General features: G+C 33.8%; 1 protein-coding gene across 3 annotated transcripts in view; it reads left to right on the top strand.

Annotated features, from left to right (window-relative positions):
- Positions 1 to 20,116, top strand: part of TSC22D2 (TSC22 domain family member 2) — a 52,298-nt gene that overhangs the window by 16,159 nt on the left and 16,023 nt on the right. The window contains exon 2 of one of the 3 annotated variants that reach the window (XR_003315637.3): positions 14,179 to 14,337. The exons of 1 other annotated variant lie outside the window; for it this stretch is intronic. Coding sequence is in view for 1 of the 2 variants with exons in the window: in XM_026497276.4 (XP_026353061.1) it covers positions 1,388 to 1,459 (72 nt within the window). In the remaining variant the exon portion in view is untranslated. Of the gene's footprint in view, positions 1 to 1,387; positions 1,460 to 14,178; positions 14,338 to 20,116 lie in introns of all 3 variants that reach the window. One more of the 3 variants, XM_026497276.4, reaches the window with a different exon arrangement.

The following is a 20,116-nucleotide window of genomic DNA, read 5'->3' as shown; positions in this document are numbered from 1 at the left end:
CTGTAGAGACTCTATTAAGGTACTTGTGAGGGTTTCAGAATTGCCATGTTGTATCTGAACTTCATTTTGGTGATAAAATAATAGCTATTATTTATTGACCATTAAATATATTTATAAAGAGCTTTATATATAGTCTCAGTTCCTTAACCACTCTGCAATGCTAGATCATAATATCACCATTTAACTGATAAAGAGACAGACCTGGAGAGGTTAAAATTGAACCCCACTATATGTTTAGCATAGTGGTTTAAGAGCATAAACTCGAGGACCAGATTGTTACCTACTAGCTCTATGACATCAGGCAAATTATTTCTTATCTGATCCGCTTCCTTATTGGTGAGATAGGAATAATAATAACACCTACCTCTTAGGGTTGTTGTAGAATTGTGTTAATAAATGTAAAACACTCAGAATAGTGTCTGGTATGTAATAAGTACTTATGTTCTCAGCTTGCTGTTATTCTGCTACAGTGTGGGTCAAGGATTTTAGAGGTAATGTGACAAGTTTTTGTTAGCTCCCTAATGTGCAGTTTGGAATTGGGGAAACTATGGGAATATGTTGAGGTAGAGGGGGAGCTGTTAGCAAATTTGTCAAAGTTAAGTGCCCCCTAAGAAGCCGCTCCAGAGATGCGAGGTGAATCATACCCGCTGGGAGCTCGCCAGGATGAGCCCAGCAGTTAAGATTCTATGGTTATAGCCCTAGGGAATGTGTCTCCGGGGGAATGGTAGAAAGAGTTGGTGATTAAGGTGTGGGAGCTCTTACCCCTTAAAGGGGCACGATACTAATGCCGAGAGATTAGAAAGCATCCATATAATTGTTGCACCATGTTTTGCCCTAATCCAGAGAAACCACACATAAATAAATGGATTATGAAGGTAGAAATCATGTCAAGTCCAACCCAGAAAAGGACTCAGTTGTTCATGGTCAAACTCGATCAAATAGATCCTGTTAAGAATTTTTATATTACGAAGGTGTAGCTTAATTTATTTTACATGAATACTGTACCTGGGAACAGCTTTGCTAAACTGCTAAATGTTTAGAGACTTATAAAGGCATCTGATACAGAGTAGTGTTGATTAGGCTATGAACTGGTCACATTCATATGTGTCTAAACATATGCGCACACACATAATTGGATGCTATTTTATTTGTATTACCCTTTTCTTTTAGAACTGTGATCCTGAATTGTTGTCAGGGTCTGCTGGATTTCATCCAGTTTAATTTCTTTCAAAATGTTTTTAAGCAAGCTTATGTAGTGGTTTTTTTTTCTTTTTATTAAAGCCGTTACATTATATTAGAAATCTAAAATCTTCCATCTTTTTTTGAAAAGTAGTGATTTTACTGTACTTTCTCAACCTCATTTCCATTTGATTCTTGGATCTCACAGGAATCCTTCAACTGCTTTCTACCAAGCGTTCCATTTGAACACGTTTCAGGAATCAAAGAACCTCTGGGATAGGTATGAATACTTACATATGGAATGCATACATGCAAAAGTGTATGCATGAATTGCTTTGCACTGTACTGGTTTCTCATCATTAAATCTAAACTCTATATGTCATTGGGGGGGGGGGTTCATGTGGTATCTAGCATGGGACAAAGCAGCAAAATAAACCAAAAGAGCAATCTATATTTTAAATAGAATATAAATATACTTCATTTTTTATTTCACTTTAAGTACTTTTTTGAAGGACTTACATATTCTATTGAATTTTATTATATGAAATATCCACTTATCCTTGTATGTTTTAATGTAAAAATATAATCTGTAAAATAAACTACAGTAAGTTTACTTTTGTCCTATTTTATATGATTTCTCTGTGAACACCTTAGTAACTCAAAGCAAAATGTTACTTCATATTAAGAAATTGGAGAAGGGACAAGACCAAGGTATAAAAATAGTAGTCATTGTTTAATCCTGTTGATCAACTTTAACATCGAGCTTGCTTGCTAGATTCCCTAGACCTGCCTGCATTACTGCTTTGTAAACTCGTAAAACAGTTTTTCTCATAGAAATGTTATATAAATTTTGTTTTTAACTTTTTAAAATATAGAATGAAGTCTGAAGAGTTCATTTATAGCAAAAGATAATTTGGTTTATCTTTCTGCTTAACACATTTTAAGTAGTATATGCTCTGTTCAGTTATTTTGCTGAATATTTATTAGCTCTCCATCATTCTGTGTTTAATTAATAGAACAAGCACAAATGCTGTTTTAAAAATTCACACAAAGCTTTGTTAGATTCTTTTAACTCTGCCTGGCATTGCATTTGTGTCCCCTGGCATAGTTTGGATACTACTCATGGACCTAACTCCATCTCTTTCATTAGAAAAGAGTATTGCTAAGTGCATGTACCTGTCATGTTAAGACATGGTTTACATTGCCTACAAACGGTAACAGTCTTTTAATTCTTAGGCTTGATTTGTTTGTGTGTCACTCTAAAGAGATTTTCTAACAAAGTATCTTTTCAGTGATATGTTCCTTAACCGAAAATGTTTTAAAATAGTTACTTGTAGAGCAAGAAGTTCTAAAATTTATAGTACAGTGTTTATAATTTCAATTTTGAAATTGTTTAGCAGTATGAAAGTAAATTAAGACATAATTGTAAATTGTGGCATGAAGCAAACATAAATGCTCAGTCATTCAAATGGCTTATCTGATGTAGCCAGGGTGAGTACTTTGGGTTGTACTTTATACTTTTCCATTAGAAAAAGGAAAAATAGCATTCTGTTGAGAAATGTAACAAGAATAGTTTTAGTCATGGTAATTTATTTCAAATAGCTAAGTTTTGTAAGCTACCCTGATATCAGTATGAATAAGAGCTATTATTTTCATCAGAACAACGTAGAAAGGTGTGAGCTTTATTTTTTATAATTTTGACTTAACATTAAAAGTTTTCTTTTGTTTCATTATAAAACAACCACAGAAGTTGCCTACTCATCGTTTGTTGTTACAGCTAAATACTTCTTATCTGTTTTCTTTTTTAGATACAGAAATATTAAAGGTATCAGAAATGAGGCAAGTTGCTGTATCTGTAGTTTCTCATGGGTTGAAAGTATTTTCTCTGCTCTTCTCCTTGAAGCCTGTGTCCAGAGCCAAAGCCAAACTGTACTCAGAATTTAAATTCTAGATCAGCCATTCTTCGCTGCAGGTTGGACCTTTGGTACTAAAGTGACAGGTCCAACCCAGTAGCAGTGGCTTCCTTTTAACTTTGCAACTAGCTTATTAAATTTTCAGTTGAGGGGCGCTAGCTCAGTTGGTGGAACATGTAGATCTCGGGGTCGTGAGTTTAAGCCCCATGTTGGGTTTAGAGATTACTTAAAATAAAACTTAAAAAAAAAAATTTATTTCAGGGGCGCCTGGGTAGCGCAGTCGTTAAGCGTCTGCCTTCAGCTCAGGGCGTGATCCCGGCATTCCGGGATCGAGTCCCAGTCCATCGGGCTCCTCCGCTGGGAGCCTGCTTCTTCCTCTCCCACTCCCCTGTTGTGTTCCCTCTCTCGCTGGCTGTCTCTCTGTCAAATAAATAAATAAAATCTTTTAAAAAAAATTTATTTCAATTGATAAGAGCAGTAAGCTAGCTTTATTAGTTCTAACTGTATGACCTCAGTTGGCAAATATCTGCAGACTTTTTAGTAGGTGTATTAGCAAATAAAGTATTACGGGAGTATACATTCTTTTTCATTGCAGATGGGGTTGAAGATTTATGTGTGTTAAGCTTTAAAAAATATTAAATATAACTTCTCCTGACCATATTTGTGTTAGATTTCACCAAATTGCCTTGTTCATTTTTTTTTACTATTATAAATTATGGATTTTTAAAACAGTTTTATTAATTTGGCAAATAAGTATTTTGCAGGGGTGATTCTATTAAACAGAACCATTCAGGAGTTTAAGGGACTGTAAATCCCTTACAGTATCTACATAGTTTGAGGTATAAAATTGCTTATCAGTATTAACAGATACCATATTTCAGGCTCATTTATGAAATCTTGGAACTCATTTTCAGTAGAGACAGCTTTGAAGCCCTGTGCCAGTTTTCATTAAACCTGCCCCAAGTAGCTGAAGATCCTTGGTTTTGCCTTACTTGAAAGCCTGGAATCTTTTATTTTTTCCAGGATTCTTTTTGCAGAGTATCTTTTAATCAAAATACAAGTAATTAATATACCTTTCCTCACATCGACTCAGAGTTCCCTAATGGCCCCTTTGTTTCCTTCTCTATTTAAATTAGAATTAGCAAATTGAGAAGCTTTTCACCCATTTGCCTCTGCCTGTATTTGGAAATTCTTTTTCCATTGATAGCCAATGCTTTATTCAGTTATTGTACTGAAGTTTAAGCTACTGTCAAGCCTTTCTTTCCTTTTTCCTATAGGTGCTATCATTGTTCTCTGTCTTCCCCATTTGTCATTTGCAGAGTACTCAGGGAATCAAGCTGAAACCATTGCCCAATATAAGGACAATTGATACTGGCAGCTCAAAAATAATACAGCCCTTTCTTAGGAAGTGCAGAATGTTTGCATCGACTGTTTATTAAAATGAATAATGTAGTTTCCGTAATTAGCTTTCTGGAGATATCTTACTATAGGGATACTTAGTGATATTCTACCTATTGGCATTTCAGAATAGTAACTTTAAATTTTGACTGTCTACTTTTCTTCTTTAAAGAACAGTTCTGAACTTAATTATTGGCATTGCTTTGTTACATTGACAAAATTAGTTTAGAAACTTCGTTTACTGATCACTGGGGAACAGGCTCTTGTTGGGAGTCCTTTGCGAAAAAGCTGAGGGTAAGAATTTATAGCAAACAAATTTACCCTCTCGTATATATCAGTTCAGTAAGGTAAAGGAGCACTAGGGAGGAAGAAACTTTTGCTCAGGTAGACTAAAGGAGGAAATCAGATAGCTTGTCAGGATATAAACTTCATTGATAAACACGTACAGTCTTTCTGCCTTAATAAAGAAAATGCATAAATGTAGTTAACAGATGAGAGTAACATTTGCTAGGTGCACTATCCCCAGGAGTTGGCTTGTCCTTCCTTATGATAGCACCAATATTTAAAGAGAAATGAATAAGGAAAGTAGTAGTGGCCACGTGGGTTATTAGCTTAAAATGAATGTCCGAGTTTATGGTCTTTTTACTACTTACCTGATTTCAGTTAAATTGTTTTGTCTTTTATAGTGATTATTCACTTACGTCTATTTACATCTAGTTTAAAAATTACTGGATTTTAAAAAGTTCTTGTTTAAATCAAGTATTTTGTGTTAGAAAACAGGTATTCAGTATTTCCTATCATTGCTTTTATGAGATTTCATTTTTGAAGTTAAGAGTAAATCAGAAATAAGCTGCTTGTATGAGATAATTTGTTTTGTTTTATTCATCCTTCAAGAAGCTTGGGTACATCATTAACACCCACCAGTACTTGCTAACCCAGATGGTAAAACTCAGGTTTCAGAACTTAGCTAATCTAGTTTTTGAATGCTCAGTAATAAGACGTTTTAAAAATCTTTTTATTAAAGTATAATTTGTATTAGAAAGGTGTACCATTCATAAATGTACAGCTCAAACTGAACGTACCTATGTAACCAGGAACCCAGATGAAGACACAAAATATTGTAAGCTCCTTAATTTGTGTCTGTGTTCTTTCACCCAATGTTTGAGATTCATCTGTATGGCTCTGCACAGTTGTAGATCTGAACTATAGTTGACTTGAACAATGTGGGGGTTAAGGGCACTGACACCACCCATCCCCCTACACAGTTGAAAATCCATGTACAACTTTTGACTCCCCCAAAACTTAACTGCCTATAGCCTACGGTTGACTGGAAGCTTTACTAATAAAATAAGCAATCCATTAACACATATTTTGTATATGTATTATATATTGTATTCTTACAAATTAAGCTAGAGAAAAGAAAAATTTACTAAAATCACAAAAGAAAATACATTTTAGTACTGTAAAAAAATTCATGTATGTTGAATCACTCTCTTGACTATGTTTACACATGAAACTAAATAACTGTCAACTGTACATCAATGAAGATAAATAAAATCTTTATTTATCTGTACCTGTGCAGTTCAAACCTGTGTTATTAAAGGGTCAGCAGTACATAATTTCTTAAGAATCACCATAGTGAGTTACTTGTTGGGAGACTGTTACTAGTCAAATATTCTCTCCTTATTAGGTAGATGATCTCTACTTATTAGAAGTACCTTGAGGATATGAACCTGAACTATTTTTTAAGCACCCCAAATATATTCTCTAATAATTTGTACTTAGTACTTACATAATTTATTATGTGATTACTTTCGGCCTATTTCAGTTACCGATACCCAGTAGAGGATAATCAGACATGAAATTAGAGGACAAAGTTTTAGTGACCTGTCAACTTTTAGGACTGGATCTCAGATTTATATAAAATCCTAAGGACATGCTAATAAAATGTTCAGTCTTTAAAACAGGAAGTTTTAGCTATTATTGGATGTTAGCATTTATAAATTTAACAGTCTGAAATGTGAAGAAATTGAGGAATTGACGGAACTTTATGTAAATTCAGGAACGTTGACATTTCAGTTAAATAGGTAGAGTAAAAAATACCTGGATGTATTAGTTGCCTGCGTTTTACAATGTTTATTAGAAAGTGACAGGCCCGTCACAAAGGCTAATGTAATTTTAGGCCATCTTTTTATAACTAGAAAAAAACAGGAAAAGATGGTTACAGACCTATTGTACTCCATTGCTATAGGATAGTTACTCTAAATACAAAGGTAACTAGAAACTACTTTCTTTATACTCTATCTGAATAGCCAGGGGCGTGTTTCAAGAGAGGCTGAGCTTGCTTTCTGCAAGTAGATACATCCCTGCAAAATAGTCTTGCCATCACTACAAATTAATATTAATACAATTAATAACTCTCTTCCTGGCTCTGTCAAGGATGTTGACCTTGAATGAGGTTTAAAGCCAATGACTTAAAATCCCTATTCTGTAGAGTTTTATTCCCCCCACTTAGTTCTAAATGAGAAAGAAGAGGTTAGCACTGGAATTGAGCTCCTTCTGCTATCATTGTCCGTGATTATCAGAAAACCTGAAAGGGGTGCTTGGGTGGCTTAGTCGGTTAAGTGATTCAATCTCAGCTCAGGTCTTCATCTCAGCGTTGTGAGTTAATGCTGGGCATGGAGCCTACTTAAAAGAAAACCTCAAAGAGCTGTGTATTTGCTTAAGGAATGGAAGACTAGCAAACTATTAGGAAAGAATCCCATATCAGAGGCAATTAAGTGGTGGTCACAATAGGGAAACCAATGAGCTGGGTCTTGATATGGAAGAAGATAGGTAAGAACATCATCACAGGACTGAAAGTGATAACTGTCATTAAAATTCAAACATTTTACATCTCTCAAGTACAGCTGGAGGTATTGGTCAAAGCTTCTTTAGGAAGTGACTTTTTGCGTTGGAACCTGAAAGGTGGGTAGAATTTGGTCATACAGAGTTAAAGACCTGAGGGAAAGGGAGAATTGCAATTAGGAATACAGTGAGCCACTGTGAAAGTACAGGGCATATGTGATAAGGATGGTTAAATTTGGTGCACAAATCATTTGAAGACAACAGAGAAGAGCTATTGGATTGGACAGAGACCAAAGATAATAGAAAGGTAATGAAGGCCTGAATGAGGCAATGGAGAGGAAGAAAGAATAGTTACCAGAAGGTTGGAATTACACGATGATGTAACACAAGGAATATGATAGGAAAGCAGTAAAATTTGACTCTGAAGTCTCAAACCTAATTGAGGAAATGGTGGTACCATTAGGAAGTATTAGTGAAAGAATTGGTTTGGAAAAGTGAAAATAATAGTGAGTTTCTGGTTTTAGCTACTTTTGGATGAGTGAGCTGGTGGAAAGTCAAGGTAGAAATACTCAAGGTAGGGGCGCCTGGGTAGCGCAGTCGTTAAGCATCTGCCTTCGGCTCAGGGCGTGATCCCGGCGTTCCGGGATGGAGTCCCACATCGGGCTCCTCGGCTAGGAGCCTGCTTCTTCCTCTCCCACTCCCCCTGCTTGTGTTCCCTCTCTCGCTGGCTGTCTCTCTGTCACATAAATAAATAAAAAATCTTTAAAAAAAAAAAAAAAAAAGAAATACTCAAGGTACAACTGGAGCTTCAGACACACAGCTTGTTAGAGAAGCTAAGGCTAGAAGAGATTGAAGACCATTTACTTGTTTCTTTATTATTATTATTATTATTATTATTATTATTATTATTTTAGAGTTTAAGCTTTAGGAAAGGCTAAGGTTGCCGAGAGTGAGCAGAGTAGAGTAAGAAGGTCAAACCAGGCTCTTGGGAAACACTATCTACTTTTAGAGAACAGGAGAAGCCTTGAAGAGGATAAGTGATCTTAGACCCTAGAAGATTCTGAGAATATTATTTACTAACCAAAAAGAAGGGGAAATGTTTGAACCCCTATTTTGAAAAAAATTTCAAATTCACAGAAAAATTACAAGAATAATGAAAAGCTTCAATAATCTTATGGATATTGAACATTAACATTTTGTCATACTTGCTTTATTATCCTAACATATTATTTAAGAGCCATTTAAGAGTAAGTTGCAGATATCCTGTCCATTTGGCCCAAAAATAACTTTTAGCATATGTTGCCTAAGAAGATTCTGTTAATGTAACAGTAGTTTAATTAGCAAATTCAGGTTTGATATACTGTTACCTAATATGTAATATACAGTTTATATTCAGATTTTGCAGTTGTCTTTGCAGTAATGTCTTTCATGACCATTTTTTACCTCATCCAAGAGACAATACAAGATCACACATTACATTTAATTATCAAACACCTGTCTTTTTTCCTTCTGTCATATATAAATAAATACTTTTCTTGTATTAGTCTTCTGTAGGACTGTTTAAAGTTTAAATTAGAGTAGACTTAAAGTCTGTATTATAAGGGGTGGGGAAGGGAGATAGGCAAGATGCCTAAAATTCAGCTGAAAGAACTATTGAGGCTGGAAAAATGTTATGAGGATGTCTTTTATTTCTCAGAGTTTGGGAGGTGCGGATGATGGCAAGAGGAGGAGGCCGTGTGGATATTAATGTGGGTGTGTCTCTTAGAACAGAAATTGAAGTGTATTCATGTACCAATTTTTGTCTGTATGTGATTCTTACATGTATGTATGAAGTTGGGATTCTAATTATCTGGAATTGGAAAGAGTAGTATAATTTGAAGACCTTTATAGTCACCTCTTGGGTTTACAAATTATGTAATTGCCATCCTTTATATTCTGTTGTATCCTCCTAGTTCTATTCTGATAGTTAAGGTTGATTATCTACTGCCAGATTTTTAACCATAGATCTGCATCTCATTGTTTGATGCGGTGTTTTAGTGGATCCTAAGCATTTCTTCTCTCTTAGCTTTGCTATGGCAAGTTGAAATGGGACACCTGACATGCTGACATTATTTTCATCACATAACCAGATTTCAGAATTGATAAAGAGAAATTATTGACAGCTCATCCATTATATGCTTCTGCTCATGTGTTTACCACCTTCTTTAGTTAGTGAATTTTCTTTACATGAGTCATCACAGCCTACTCTGAAAAGTCATGGTAATTATTTTCAGGGTGAAATTTGAGAAACAGTTGAAATAGGTGAAAATAGTTGGTAAGGTCTTGTTGTTGTTGTTAATTTATTTTTGCCTTTCACCAGAATAGTTTTAAGTAAACCAGACCTTTGACTAGGACAGAAACTTGTATGTGTGAATTAGTGTGTAAACTAATTTGCTAAACCCAATTTATTTTTTTCTGCAGAATCTAGAACTCTGTAGAAAAGCTTTTTAAGAAAAGAACTCCTACTGACCTTGTTCAGATGAGAAGGATATTTAAATATATAGCCTGAAGTTGTTGAACCAGAACAAACATAACATCTGTTTTGTTTTATTTTCCTTCCAGTCTTCAACAATTAAAAAATTTAAACTCACACTTCTTTGAGTGTATTTAAACCTGCAGATAGTTTGGCAACCTTTTGGGAAGAAAGAAATATTTAGAATTATTTTATTTTTTTGTTTCATTAATTCGGGTTGGAACGTAGATGAGAAATGACTGACTATATTCTAGTTGGCATTCTCTGTGTGTGTGCATGTGTGCACTTGTACTAATATTCTAAATCACTCAAATCAAGATATATATTAGATTTTTGTGATCATGATATAAAGCATTTAAATGCATTAGCTTACCCAAAATTAGCTTCTCCGTTTAGGTTTTGGTTAACTACGTCTAAAACATTTTCATATTTGACAGAAATAAATTTAAACAGGTGGTAGTAATTTAGAATACATGTATTCATTGATATATATCTTTAAGAAATAGCATTTTTATGCCATTTTGTTTCCTACTTGTTTCCAAAGTTTAAAGGTCTTGGTTGTAAATAACAAAGGTTTGGAAGGTGCTCCTTGTATTTTTTTTTTCTTCAGTTTTTAATTGTGGTATTTGGCCCAGAAATAGTGTTGCATGTAACTTGTGTCTTGGAAACCAAAAATGTATCTTACTACTTATCCACCTGGTGGTATGTTAAGATAAAGAATGGATTCTTTCCTTAGGTCTACACACTATTTGAAGGGTAACGAGGGAAAAGAGCTGTATTGTGTGACTAATCCCACTCCTTCTGTTCACAGTGACTATTAACTATTGATCTTCAGAAAGTTTATTTGCAGCATCTGTTTCTGTTTTAGATATTGCTAACTTAGTGCAGAAAACGTTGCTAAATGTATCTGGAAAAGTCATACGTGCTTTGTTTCAATAAAGGAGATAATATTTTTTTTTTAAAGATTTTATTTATTTATTTGACAGAGACAGCCAGCGAGAGAGGGAACACAGGCAGGGGGAGTGGGAGAGGAAGAAGCAGGCTCCCAGTGGATGAGCCTGATGTGGGGCTCGATCCCAGGACTCTGGGATCACGCCCTGAGCCAAAGGCAGACGCTTAACGACTGAGCCACCCAGGCGCCCCAGGAAATAATAATTCTTAAAAGCATAGTATGTGATGCTACTGGAATGGTCATACATGCTTTGTTTCAATAAAGGAGATAATAACTCTTAAAAGCATAGTATGTGACGCTATCTTTAAGAGTAGTTATATTTCTTAATGTTAGCTGTTCTTAGTAAAAGTTCAGTCAGATATCCAGCTTTCTATTAAGAAAGCCTGTCAGTCCTTACCACATATGTATTTGAGTAATAGTAACTGGCTTCCACCTACTCTGTTTTTTCCATTTTTGTCTTCTGTCCCAACCCTCGATTTCTATTTCTTTTAATACTCTATATGCTGTTTCCACTCCTTTTGAAAGAATAAGGATTAAAATCATTTGTGAATGAACATGATCTATTAAAATATCAATAACCTGTCTTGTTAGGGGTATTTTCCAAAGCTGTATAAATGAAATTTTTTAAGCCATATATTTTGCATTTCTTCCACTGATAGGCACATTTGATATGATGCATAACATGCTAAACACCTTTTATTATATTTCTCATACTTAGTTTTTAACATAGCTAATCATCTTAAATTGTATCTTGGCTCATCCATAATTGTGTATGTCTTTTTATATGTGAATTTCTTAGAACACATTGTCTTTTCAGTGTTCTTATTCTAGTAGATACGTTTGGACTAATTTTTTTTTCCATAAGCTTATCTTTGATATTCCTAGCCTCATTTCCCCAATATGTAATCTATGGAAAGACTATACGTAATTTATTGGGAGCATACAGGGTTGCCCCATTTCTCCTTTTTCTCCTTTTAAAAAAATAAGCATTTCTGACATTTAGGGAAGCAAGCATTGATTTATCAAGTCTAAGATTCTTCAAAACAGTGTACTGAACTTTTTGAAAGGTGGTTTACACTTGAAGTTTGTGTCAAACAAAGCTAAGCACATTCATTCAAATAGCAGGTTCCTTTAGGAACTCTTGTAGGTTTGTTTGATTTCCCATATCAGTTTTCAGGTGACCTGGAAATTGCAGATCATCCACGTTTTTTGCCCCTGTGCTCTTTGTTCTATCAGTATAAATTTGCCATAAAATTAGCTAAATAATGGTAAACTTAAGCCTAGTTTTTGCTGGACTATACCATACGACTTTAGTAGCTCATTCTCAAGTAGGATTTTTCCTCCTCACAAATTAAAGAATGGAATGATAATATGGGAAATGTTCAGGATTTGTTTTTGATGGCAATCTTGCCAGAGATTGGAGATTATGATTGATATATTAGAATAAGTTTCTAAATATTCATTTTGGGGAGAATTCTAATTTTAAATTAAAATTTTAAGAATATCTAATTAATCCTGTGTTCATCTACAAACACTTCAGTTACCCACTTTTATTTCAAATTTTTAATAAAAATTTCCTACATGTTCGAATTTAGTTATTGAAACCCTTCAAAGGTAACCCCTGTACTTGGCAGCAACTAATTTTGAAAATGCATGATGGAGAAAAATCTGATAATGGAAGTTTTGTATTTTTAAATGTAGTACAGCTCTTAAGTCCTAAATTTACCATGTATTTGTATAATGCACACACCCTTTAAAAATTTTCTCTGTAAAGTTCATAGGAAAATAACTAAATTTGCTTTATGTGACTGGTTTTAATTCTGTATTCCAGAGGCTTTCCAGGCATTTGTCGTAACAGTGCTTATTGTTGACAGGCCCTTTAACAGAGGGTCAGGTAGTCTGCCCTTCAGATGGCCAGTTCATCAAAGCCTGCACAGACAAGTCAAATTACCAGCATTACAGATACATATATTTCAGGAAGCATATACACTGCTACATATGGCTGGGTTTTGTATCTTCTCATGGGACTTGGCCCATGAACGAGTAAATAATCCAAATAATTTTTTTAAGTATGGTAGTATTTTGGTTGATAGGAGACAAGAGTTGCATAAAAACTTGCTAAAAATGTTTTGGTAATATGTTGATGAAATGACCACAACTTTAAACGACTACTTATCCTCATCAGTATGGGTTTTTACCTTCACCAGGTGATTACATTATAAGGCTGTGCTTTGACAAAAGATAGTAAAGTTGTATGATTTTATTGAAGTCAAATGTGTTGTGAGATTACATTTGGAAAGATTACATTTGTAAGTCGGAAAAAAATCCTCATTGAGATTGTGTGGGAGACTTTTAAAGACCATGTGTAATAGAAAAATTCCATTAACTAGCATAATTCCAACCCCCTGTATTTCCAGTCTTATATTTCTGGAGATGGCTACAGAGTTTCCTTACAATGCTGTCTTTGAGTTTTCTATAGCTTTGCATTTATTGATCTTCCTCAGTAATGGCTTCCTTTCCTCCCCTTGCCCCATTATGCCATTTTATTTAGGGGGTTAATTCAGGCAAAGATATGCCCATAAATATGTGGGTTGCCTTTTCTGTGGATTATTGACAATTAAAAACAGAAATGAGTATTTATACTGCACAGAAAATGTTACTAATATTACCCATCAACAACTAAAGTAGATGCCCAATTGAAAGCTTTCTTGTAAAAATTTAATAAATGTAAGATTATTCTTAATGAAGTAATTTTTACCATTATTAAATATTCCTACCCCTAATTTTGTTCTTTGCCCGTACACAAATAAGCTGTAGGACCACTTCTGAACAGGATACATTGTTATGTCTGTTATATAAAATGCATAATAAAATTTTATTCTTTTCATCATGTTGTCTAATTTTAAAATTGGGGGGTGGTAGAGACAGACTAGGATTTAGGTATAAAAATTGAATGCTGTCTTGAGCATTTAAATGATCAGTATGGATTTTTACTGATCCATCCACCTGTGTTAGAAGTCTAGAAATTCATATGGATGTGAACCAGATAATAGACTCAAGTGCCATTCTATAGGACTACAGAACTGTCTGTAGCATGTTATGGTGTTAAATCATAATTTCTGGATCATGATCTTAAACCTTTAATTGGTTCCATTTCTCCTTGAGTCTTTACTAACAAGTATTCCTGATGGCCTGAAAGTCCATGTTGACATTTACAGTTTGAAGTATCCAGATTAAATATGAAATTATTTTACATTAAAAAAATACTTAAGTACAAAATATCAGTTGTGTAATCATGGTAAAACATAAAACTTTGCTATAAAAGATTTTTAAAGGCTATTTGATTAAAACACTTATTTACTTAAACTCTTTGCTAGAATTTTTTTTAGAATTCAGCATCGGAGGAGGAATGTGACATAATAATGATCGAAAGCCGAAAGTTTAAAAGTTGTGATGCCCTCACATGGTTGGAGGGTTATTCTAGCTTCTAAGGACTGAATGTTGTCCACAAGAGTGTCTCATCAGGTCATAAATTGGTAAGACTTAATGGATTAGATTTTATGTATTATACCTGATGTTATTGTATTGAGATGAATATTTATGAACAAAATGAGCACATTGTATAACTGAGTATAGTATTAAATATAAGTTCAAACTTGGAATTTTAAATACTTGGGAGTATGTAATCCTTTCAAAATTTCATGAGGCTGAAGGCCATATCTTTGCAGTGGTGTTTAATAAACAATCAGTTTAAAAAATAGAGACATCCTGTGTTACATAAACATTATTTAAATATTGCTATGGCATCGGCTATAGATGCTTATAGTGTAGTTAAGAGCCCCAAATACTTTCTAGTTATATCACAGGAGATACTTGAGAACTAATATGTTAATCTTTTATTTTAAAAAAAAAACCCTTGCATCCATTTTCTTCATAAAATATAGTTTAAATTACTTTGCTTTTGGGATTTTATTTTTCTTCTAGATGTCTGTAAAAATAAAGCCAGGAAAATTTTCTCAATTCTTACCTTGAGAACCAATATCAAATGAAAATCATATACTAGAAGTCAATAATAGACTTTTTTTTGTATGTCCTGAAAATAAAACGTTTCCTTTCAGCATTGTATTCTGCTTGGAAAACAAAAATTTTAAAACTTGTTTTATATAGCTTCTTATTTTGCTTTGTTTTACACAGCTGTATTTTGTAGGGGACTCTTCGAATAATACAGTTAGTTTGGACTAGGGTGAGATCTTAATCTTCAATCTGAAGATGATCATGTTTTGCAGATAAAAAAAAAAGAACTTGGGTTAAGTTATATGTCTAGGTCATACAGTTGTAGAATTAATATTTTCATTAAAGTATGGTGTACCTATCCTGTAAGTGTATCAAAAATTATTTGAAATTATCAAATAGGCTACCATATCTAACTTTATCCTTAACCCTCCGGGTTAGTCAGTCCCTCCCTTAAACACATACACGTCCTGTCTTTTGAATGATATTCTAATTGTTTCTGATATGGTATTCCATGACTTTGATCATATTCTATAAACTTAAATTTTGTAAAACAGTAATTGCAATCGTTAGTAGTTTGGAAGGAAATACAACAAACTAATAACAATTGTCCTGGATCCTATAAACTTTTTATTTTTTTCAGTTGCTATAATAACTCTACATAACTTGGGAATTAGGGGAATAATTTCTAATTTCTTTAGTGTAGGATATCCATCTTTAGTAGTCATTCGGCCTCATGATCCCTCAAAGGGGATCATGAACTCTGTGAAATACTGGATGGAACATAATGTATGTTCAGTTTTTGGTGAAAGTTTCAGAGCATTTGTCAGATTTTCAAAAGCAGTTGAATAACATTGCTAATGAATGTATCTAAGAGATACAAGATGTAATGTATTAACAAGAGATAAGCCTTGTTATATACCCAATTATATGACATAGGAAAGAAATTTTTAATGAGTACACTGATTCTGTAACTCTTAGAATTTTATCCAAGGCTAGTTTATTATAAATGATTATTAGACTGATGGAACAGATGAGAACTTACCCACTTTTAGTTTAGTAATTTCATACTGTCAGTCTCTGTGCTCAAATGTTGATTGGATTTCTCCACAGAGTAGTCTTATTTTTGCTACCTAGTGGTTACTGTGTGTCACACACTATGCTATGTATTTGGGCATGTTATTTAATTTTCACAACAGCTGTATTATATAGATATTATCAGTACCCTCAGTTTACAGAGAAGGAAATTGAAAGCTTAGAGAGATTAGATAACTTGCTCAGGTCACAATGCCATTTAGTGGTGGAGCTGGGATTCAGATCTAGCTTTCTAACTGGAACCATGGCTCTCAGTTGTATGCTGGTATGCGAGAGTAACCCTGGGGAACTTACAGGATAAGGGAGAATTTTATATTGAGTGAAGATGTGAATATATAAATTTGATTTCCTTTGAACTTAAGTAGCAATGGGTCATCCTTTATTATAAAACCATCTTTTAAAGCACCTGTCAAAAAAATAAATTTGGTGAATTTCTTATAATTTAAAATGAAGTATTTATTACATTGGAAAACACCTTCTACTGAAATTTAATGCTGTGATTATAAGCAAATATATATGTGTTAGGAAAGTTTTAGTACTTACTAGAATAGTATTGTGCCAAGTGTAACCATTAAGGAATTCACCCCTTAATATTTAAGATTTATAGATAGCAGACATTCGGGGGAAGCAATTTAAAAATCTGCTTTGAGCTGCAGATGTTTATTGGAGTAGGGGAATGAATCACATGTAAAACCTCCTAGTAAGTGTTATGTCAGTTTCCCATTGCCCTTAATTGTGAATAATTCTATAAAGATACGTTTTCTATGTTTACTTTTAAAAAATGTATGCAACAAAATTTATATTTTAGTTACATAGATTTTTTTAATTGAGTACTTGCTTTGTGTAAAATCTTTTCTAATTTTTAAGTGTTTATAATAAAGTTCCTGTGTCTAAATAGGACTTAAAGTTAAATCCACAGTAATAGTGCTGCTTAAAACAAAAACAAGTAAAACTTTAAGAATTTGTTTACTCTCTCTCAGTTTAGTTGAAATAGTCTGCCTTATTAAGCATAAACTTAATTTCTTCAAGACCATGGTTTAAAGTGTACAACAACATGATAGGTCATCAGAACATGAAAATACTATCTTAAAAGTCTTTTTTTTTTAGAAAAGACATTTGTACCCCAGCTTCTTTATTAGTAACATATTTGCCTTTTCAAAACTAAAACTTTGGAATGTTTGGGAAATAGAATAAACAATTAACACCTAATCCAAGTTTTTAACACAGTGACTGTCTTCAGTGTTTGTATATTCCCTTCCAGACTTTGAGTACATATGCATGGATATTAACAATTGCAATCACAGTTAAATAGTTTTTAAATGGTTTCCAGTGTTTCAAATATTTTTCTGATTTGTACTATGACTGACATGTCATAGGTTTTAAATTTTGGACTGATAATTTTGATATCTAGAACACCATCCCTTCCAGTTTTTCATTCTACCTCTCATTTCTTCCCAGTCGCCTGGCAGTCTTTTCCTTTCTGTTTGTTCTTTTAAGTATTACTGGTGTCCTCAGGATGCTGTTGAGATCCTCTTCTCACATTCTTCATCATGCTAGAACATGTAGATGGTTCTAAGTGTCATCTGTATGCTGTAGGAAGCCAAAAATCTATATGCTTTAGATGCTCAAACTTGTTACCTAGGCATCTCTCCTTGACATTCAAACTTCTCTTATCTCCCATAGCCAGTTAATTTCAAAGTACTGCCATGTCTACTGTGAGTTTTTCTTAAGCCTATCCATCTCTTTCATCACTATTCAGGGCACAATCCTTTCTTACATGGAAATGCAAAACCTTCTAACTGGTCTTCATTATTTGAGTTTTCTAACATGGCTAACTGTATGTGCTGTTCCTTTTACTTAGAACATTTTATGTGTGTCTGTCCTTTTAGATTCTCCACCCAACTGTGGCACTTCCTTTACTAAACATTCTTTTCTGACCCTTGATCTTGATTATATTTCCCCAAAGCACCCTCTAAAGTCTTGCCTTGTCTTAGCATTTATCACACCTCTAACTTACCTATCTCCTACACTCAACTGTATACTCATAAATTCTAGTGTATGGTTTATTCAATGATGTGTCCACATAATGAGCATCTGATAAATGTTTAAATACATTAAAATCCCCCTAGAATGTGGCATCATAAAATTTAGTAACTGGAAAGAATGTTAGAAATTATCTATACAGTTAAGAGACAAGAATCAAATGTAGAAACCATATCACCTCACTCCTAAGTTAGTGTTCCCTGTATATTTCATGATATTTAGATTTTGACCACTATGCCTTACTAATACAGATTATATCATTAATAAGTTAAATGTTTAATATGTGCCAGACACTAATGCATTATCTCACTGAATACTCTTGTCTGGTCTTATTATTAGTGTTTGGAGAGGATAAGTAAGTTGTGTCAAGTTATATTATAAAAGTGATAGAGTTGGGATTCAAACCTGGGTGTGACTCCAGAGCCAAAGCCTTTTTATTTGATAATCGCCTATGAGTTTATTTTCTGAGTCTCGAATTATAAATCTGAGTTGGAAGGGAATTTAGTAGTCATTTATTCCAACTGTTTGTCTCATATTTGTCTCATGTCTAAAACATAGCTTCTCAGTTGTTGTCTAGCCTTTGAACACCTCCAGTGATGTTTATCTTGGCATCCTGTGCTGCTTTTTTTTTTTTTTACATTGTATGTTTAAACCTTTTATAAATTCTTTCTGTACAACAGAGAATCTAAAAGTGGAGCAGAAAAATCAGATGATTGCCATCACTGAAAACATTAGGAAGGAGATTAGGTTCATGTAAAAATATAAGCTGCTTTGCATATTCTGTCAACGTTCAACTGAGAACATTCTCTAGTTCAGTGGTTTCATAGCAGCCATAATCAAGAATATGGGTTACAGTTCATGGCCAAAAGTCATTGGTGTTAATATAAATGTAGTTCTAAAGTTCTTTTTCAAAAATGGATAAGGAGACGTTGCTTAATATCTTAGAGATCACAAGGATGTTTTTTCCACCATAAGTATTGACTCTAGTGGTGATGCAAGGATTTCACAGGACTCCTGTATACTGCTGTGATCCAGCAATGTGTAAAAAGAATAAAGTACTGTACATCTGGATTTCTTCAGATTCCTAGATCTAGTTCACTTAGAACTTTCACTTGTCTATGAGACATGCTTAAAGGCATGGCCATATGAATTGTCTTCTTTATCTAACCTAACTACACTAGTAAGACTTTGGCCTCCTCTTTCCACCTTCAAGATAGCTGTTGGGTTTTTTCACTTCTTTTCTTTAGATTCGATTCTCATCGTCTATGGAGAATGATATCAGGCAATTGAGAGAACCCACAGATAAATTATGTATGATTATATAATTAAGCCTTTCACTGGGTTCACAAAATTATTTTCCCTAAATCCATGATTCTAATGTAAAAAGATCTTAGTCAAGGTTTTTATCCAAAAGATAAGAGTTTTTAAAGTCCACTTTATTTTCCACAAGGTCTTCTATGAGTTTTGTCTTTACCATGATCTGTATATGAATCTGCTAAGTTTCACTGGTGTAATTTTGTCAAAAGTAACCTGAAAGTCCATGGAACTCTAGCCATTCTATTCCTCAAACTTAAACCGTTTTTCTATTTACTTACTTCAGTTGACAGTTGTGTAGAAACTATTACACTTTCTTCCTCTTCAGTGAGTAACAACCAGATGCAAGGAATATCACAGGAAAAGGTTTATTGGCTTTTTATTTAAACTGTCTTTGTCAAGGAGAAAAAATTTCTCAGGAGGCTTGCCCATTTTACCTGCCCTTTTCATTAGTTTCTAATAGTTAAATAGCTGGATAATTTCTTAGTTCTTTCTCCTGGCATGATTAGCCCCACATAACATAAGCTTATGTGCTTATGCTAACTTACAAAATATAATTAGATAACATATTAAATACTATTTTATTCTATCTTTTTCTTCAATTAAATGTTTAATATCAATTTTATGCAAAGTGTTATAATTAGTAGACCCTCTGGATGAACACAGTTCCTCCCTTTGTGGTTTAACTCAGGGTGAAGAACATTAAATAGAGACAACAAAAACATTTATGGAAGAATCAAGAAAGGAAGAGAGCAAAGAGAGTGTAGGTGAAGCATTCCATTTCAGGTGGCAGTCTTAGCTCCAGAATCTAAGTGATTTATCAAATTTCAGGTCACGTTAGACTGGAATTCA

This window comes from Ursus arctos, unplaced genomic scaffold, assembly GCF_023065955.2.
Source record: "Ursus arctos isolate Adak ecotype North America unplaced genomic scaffold, UrsArc2.0 scaffold_20, whole genome shotgun sequence".
NCBI lineage: Eukaryota > Metazoa > Chordata > Mammalia > Carnivora > Ursidae > Ursus > Ursus arctos.
Note: the sequence above shows the minus strand (reverse complement) of the source record. Positions and strands in the feature narration are given on the sequence as shown.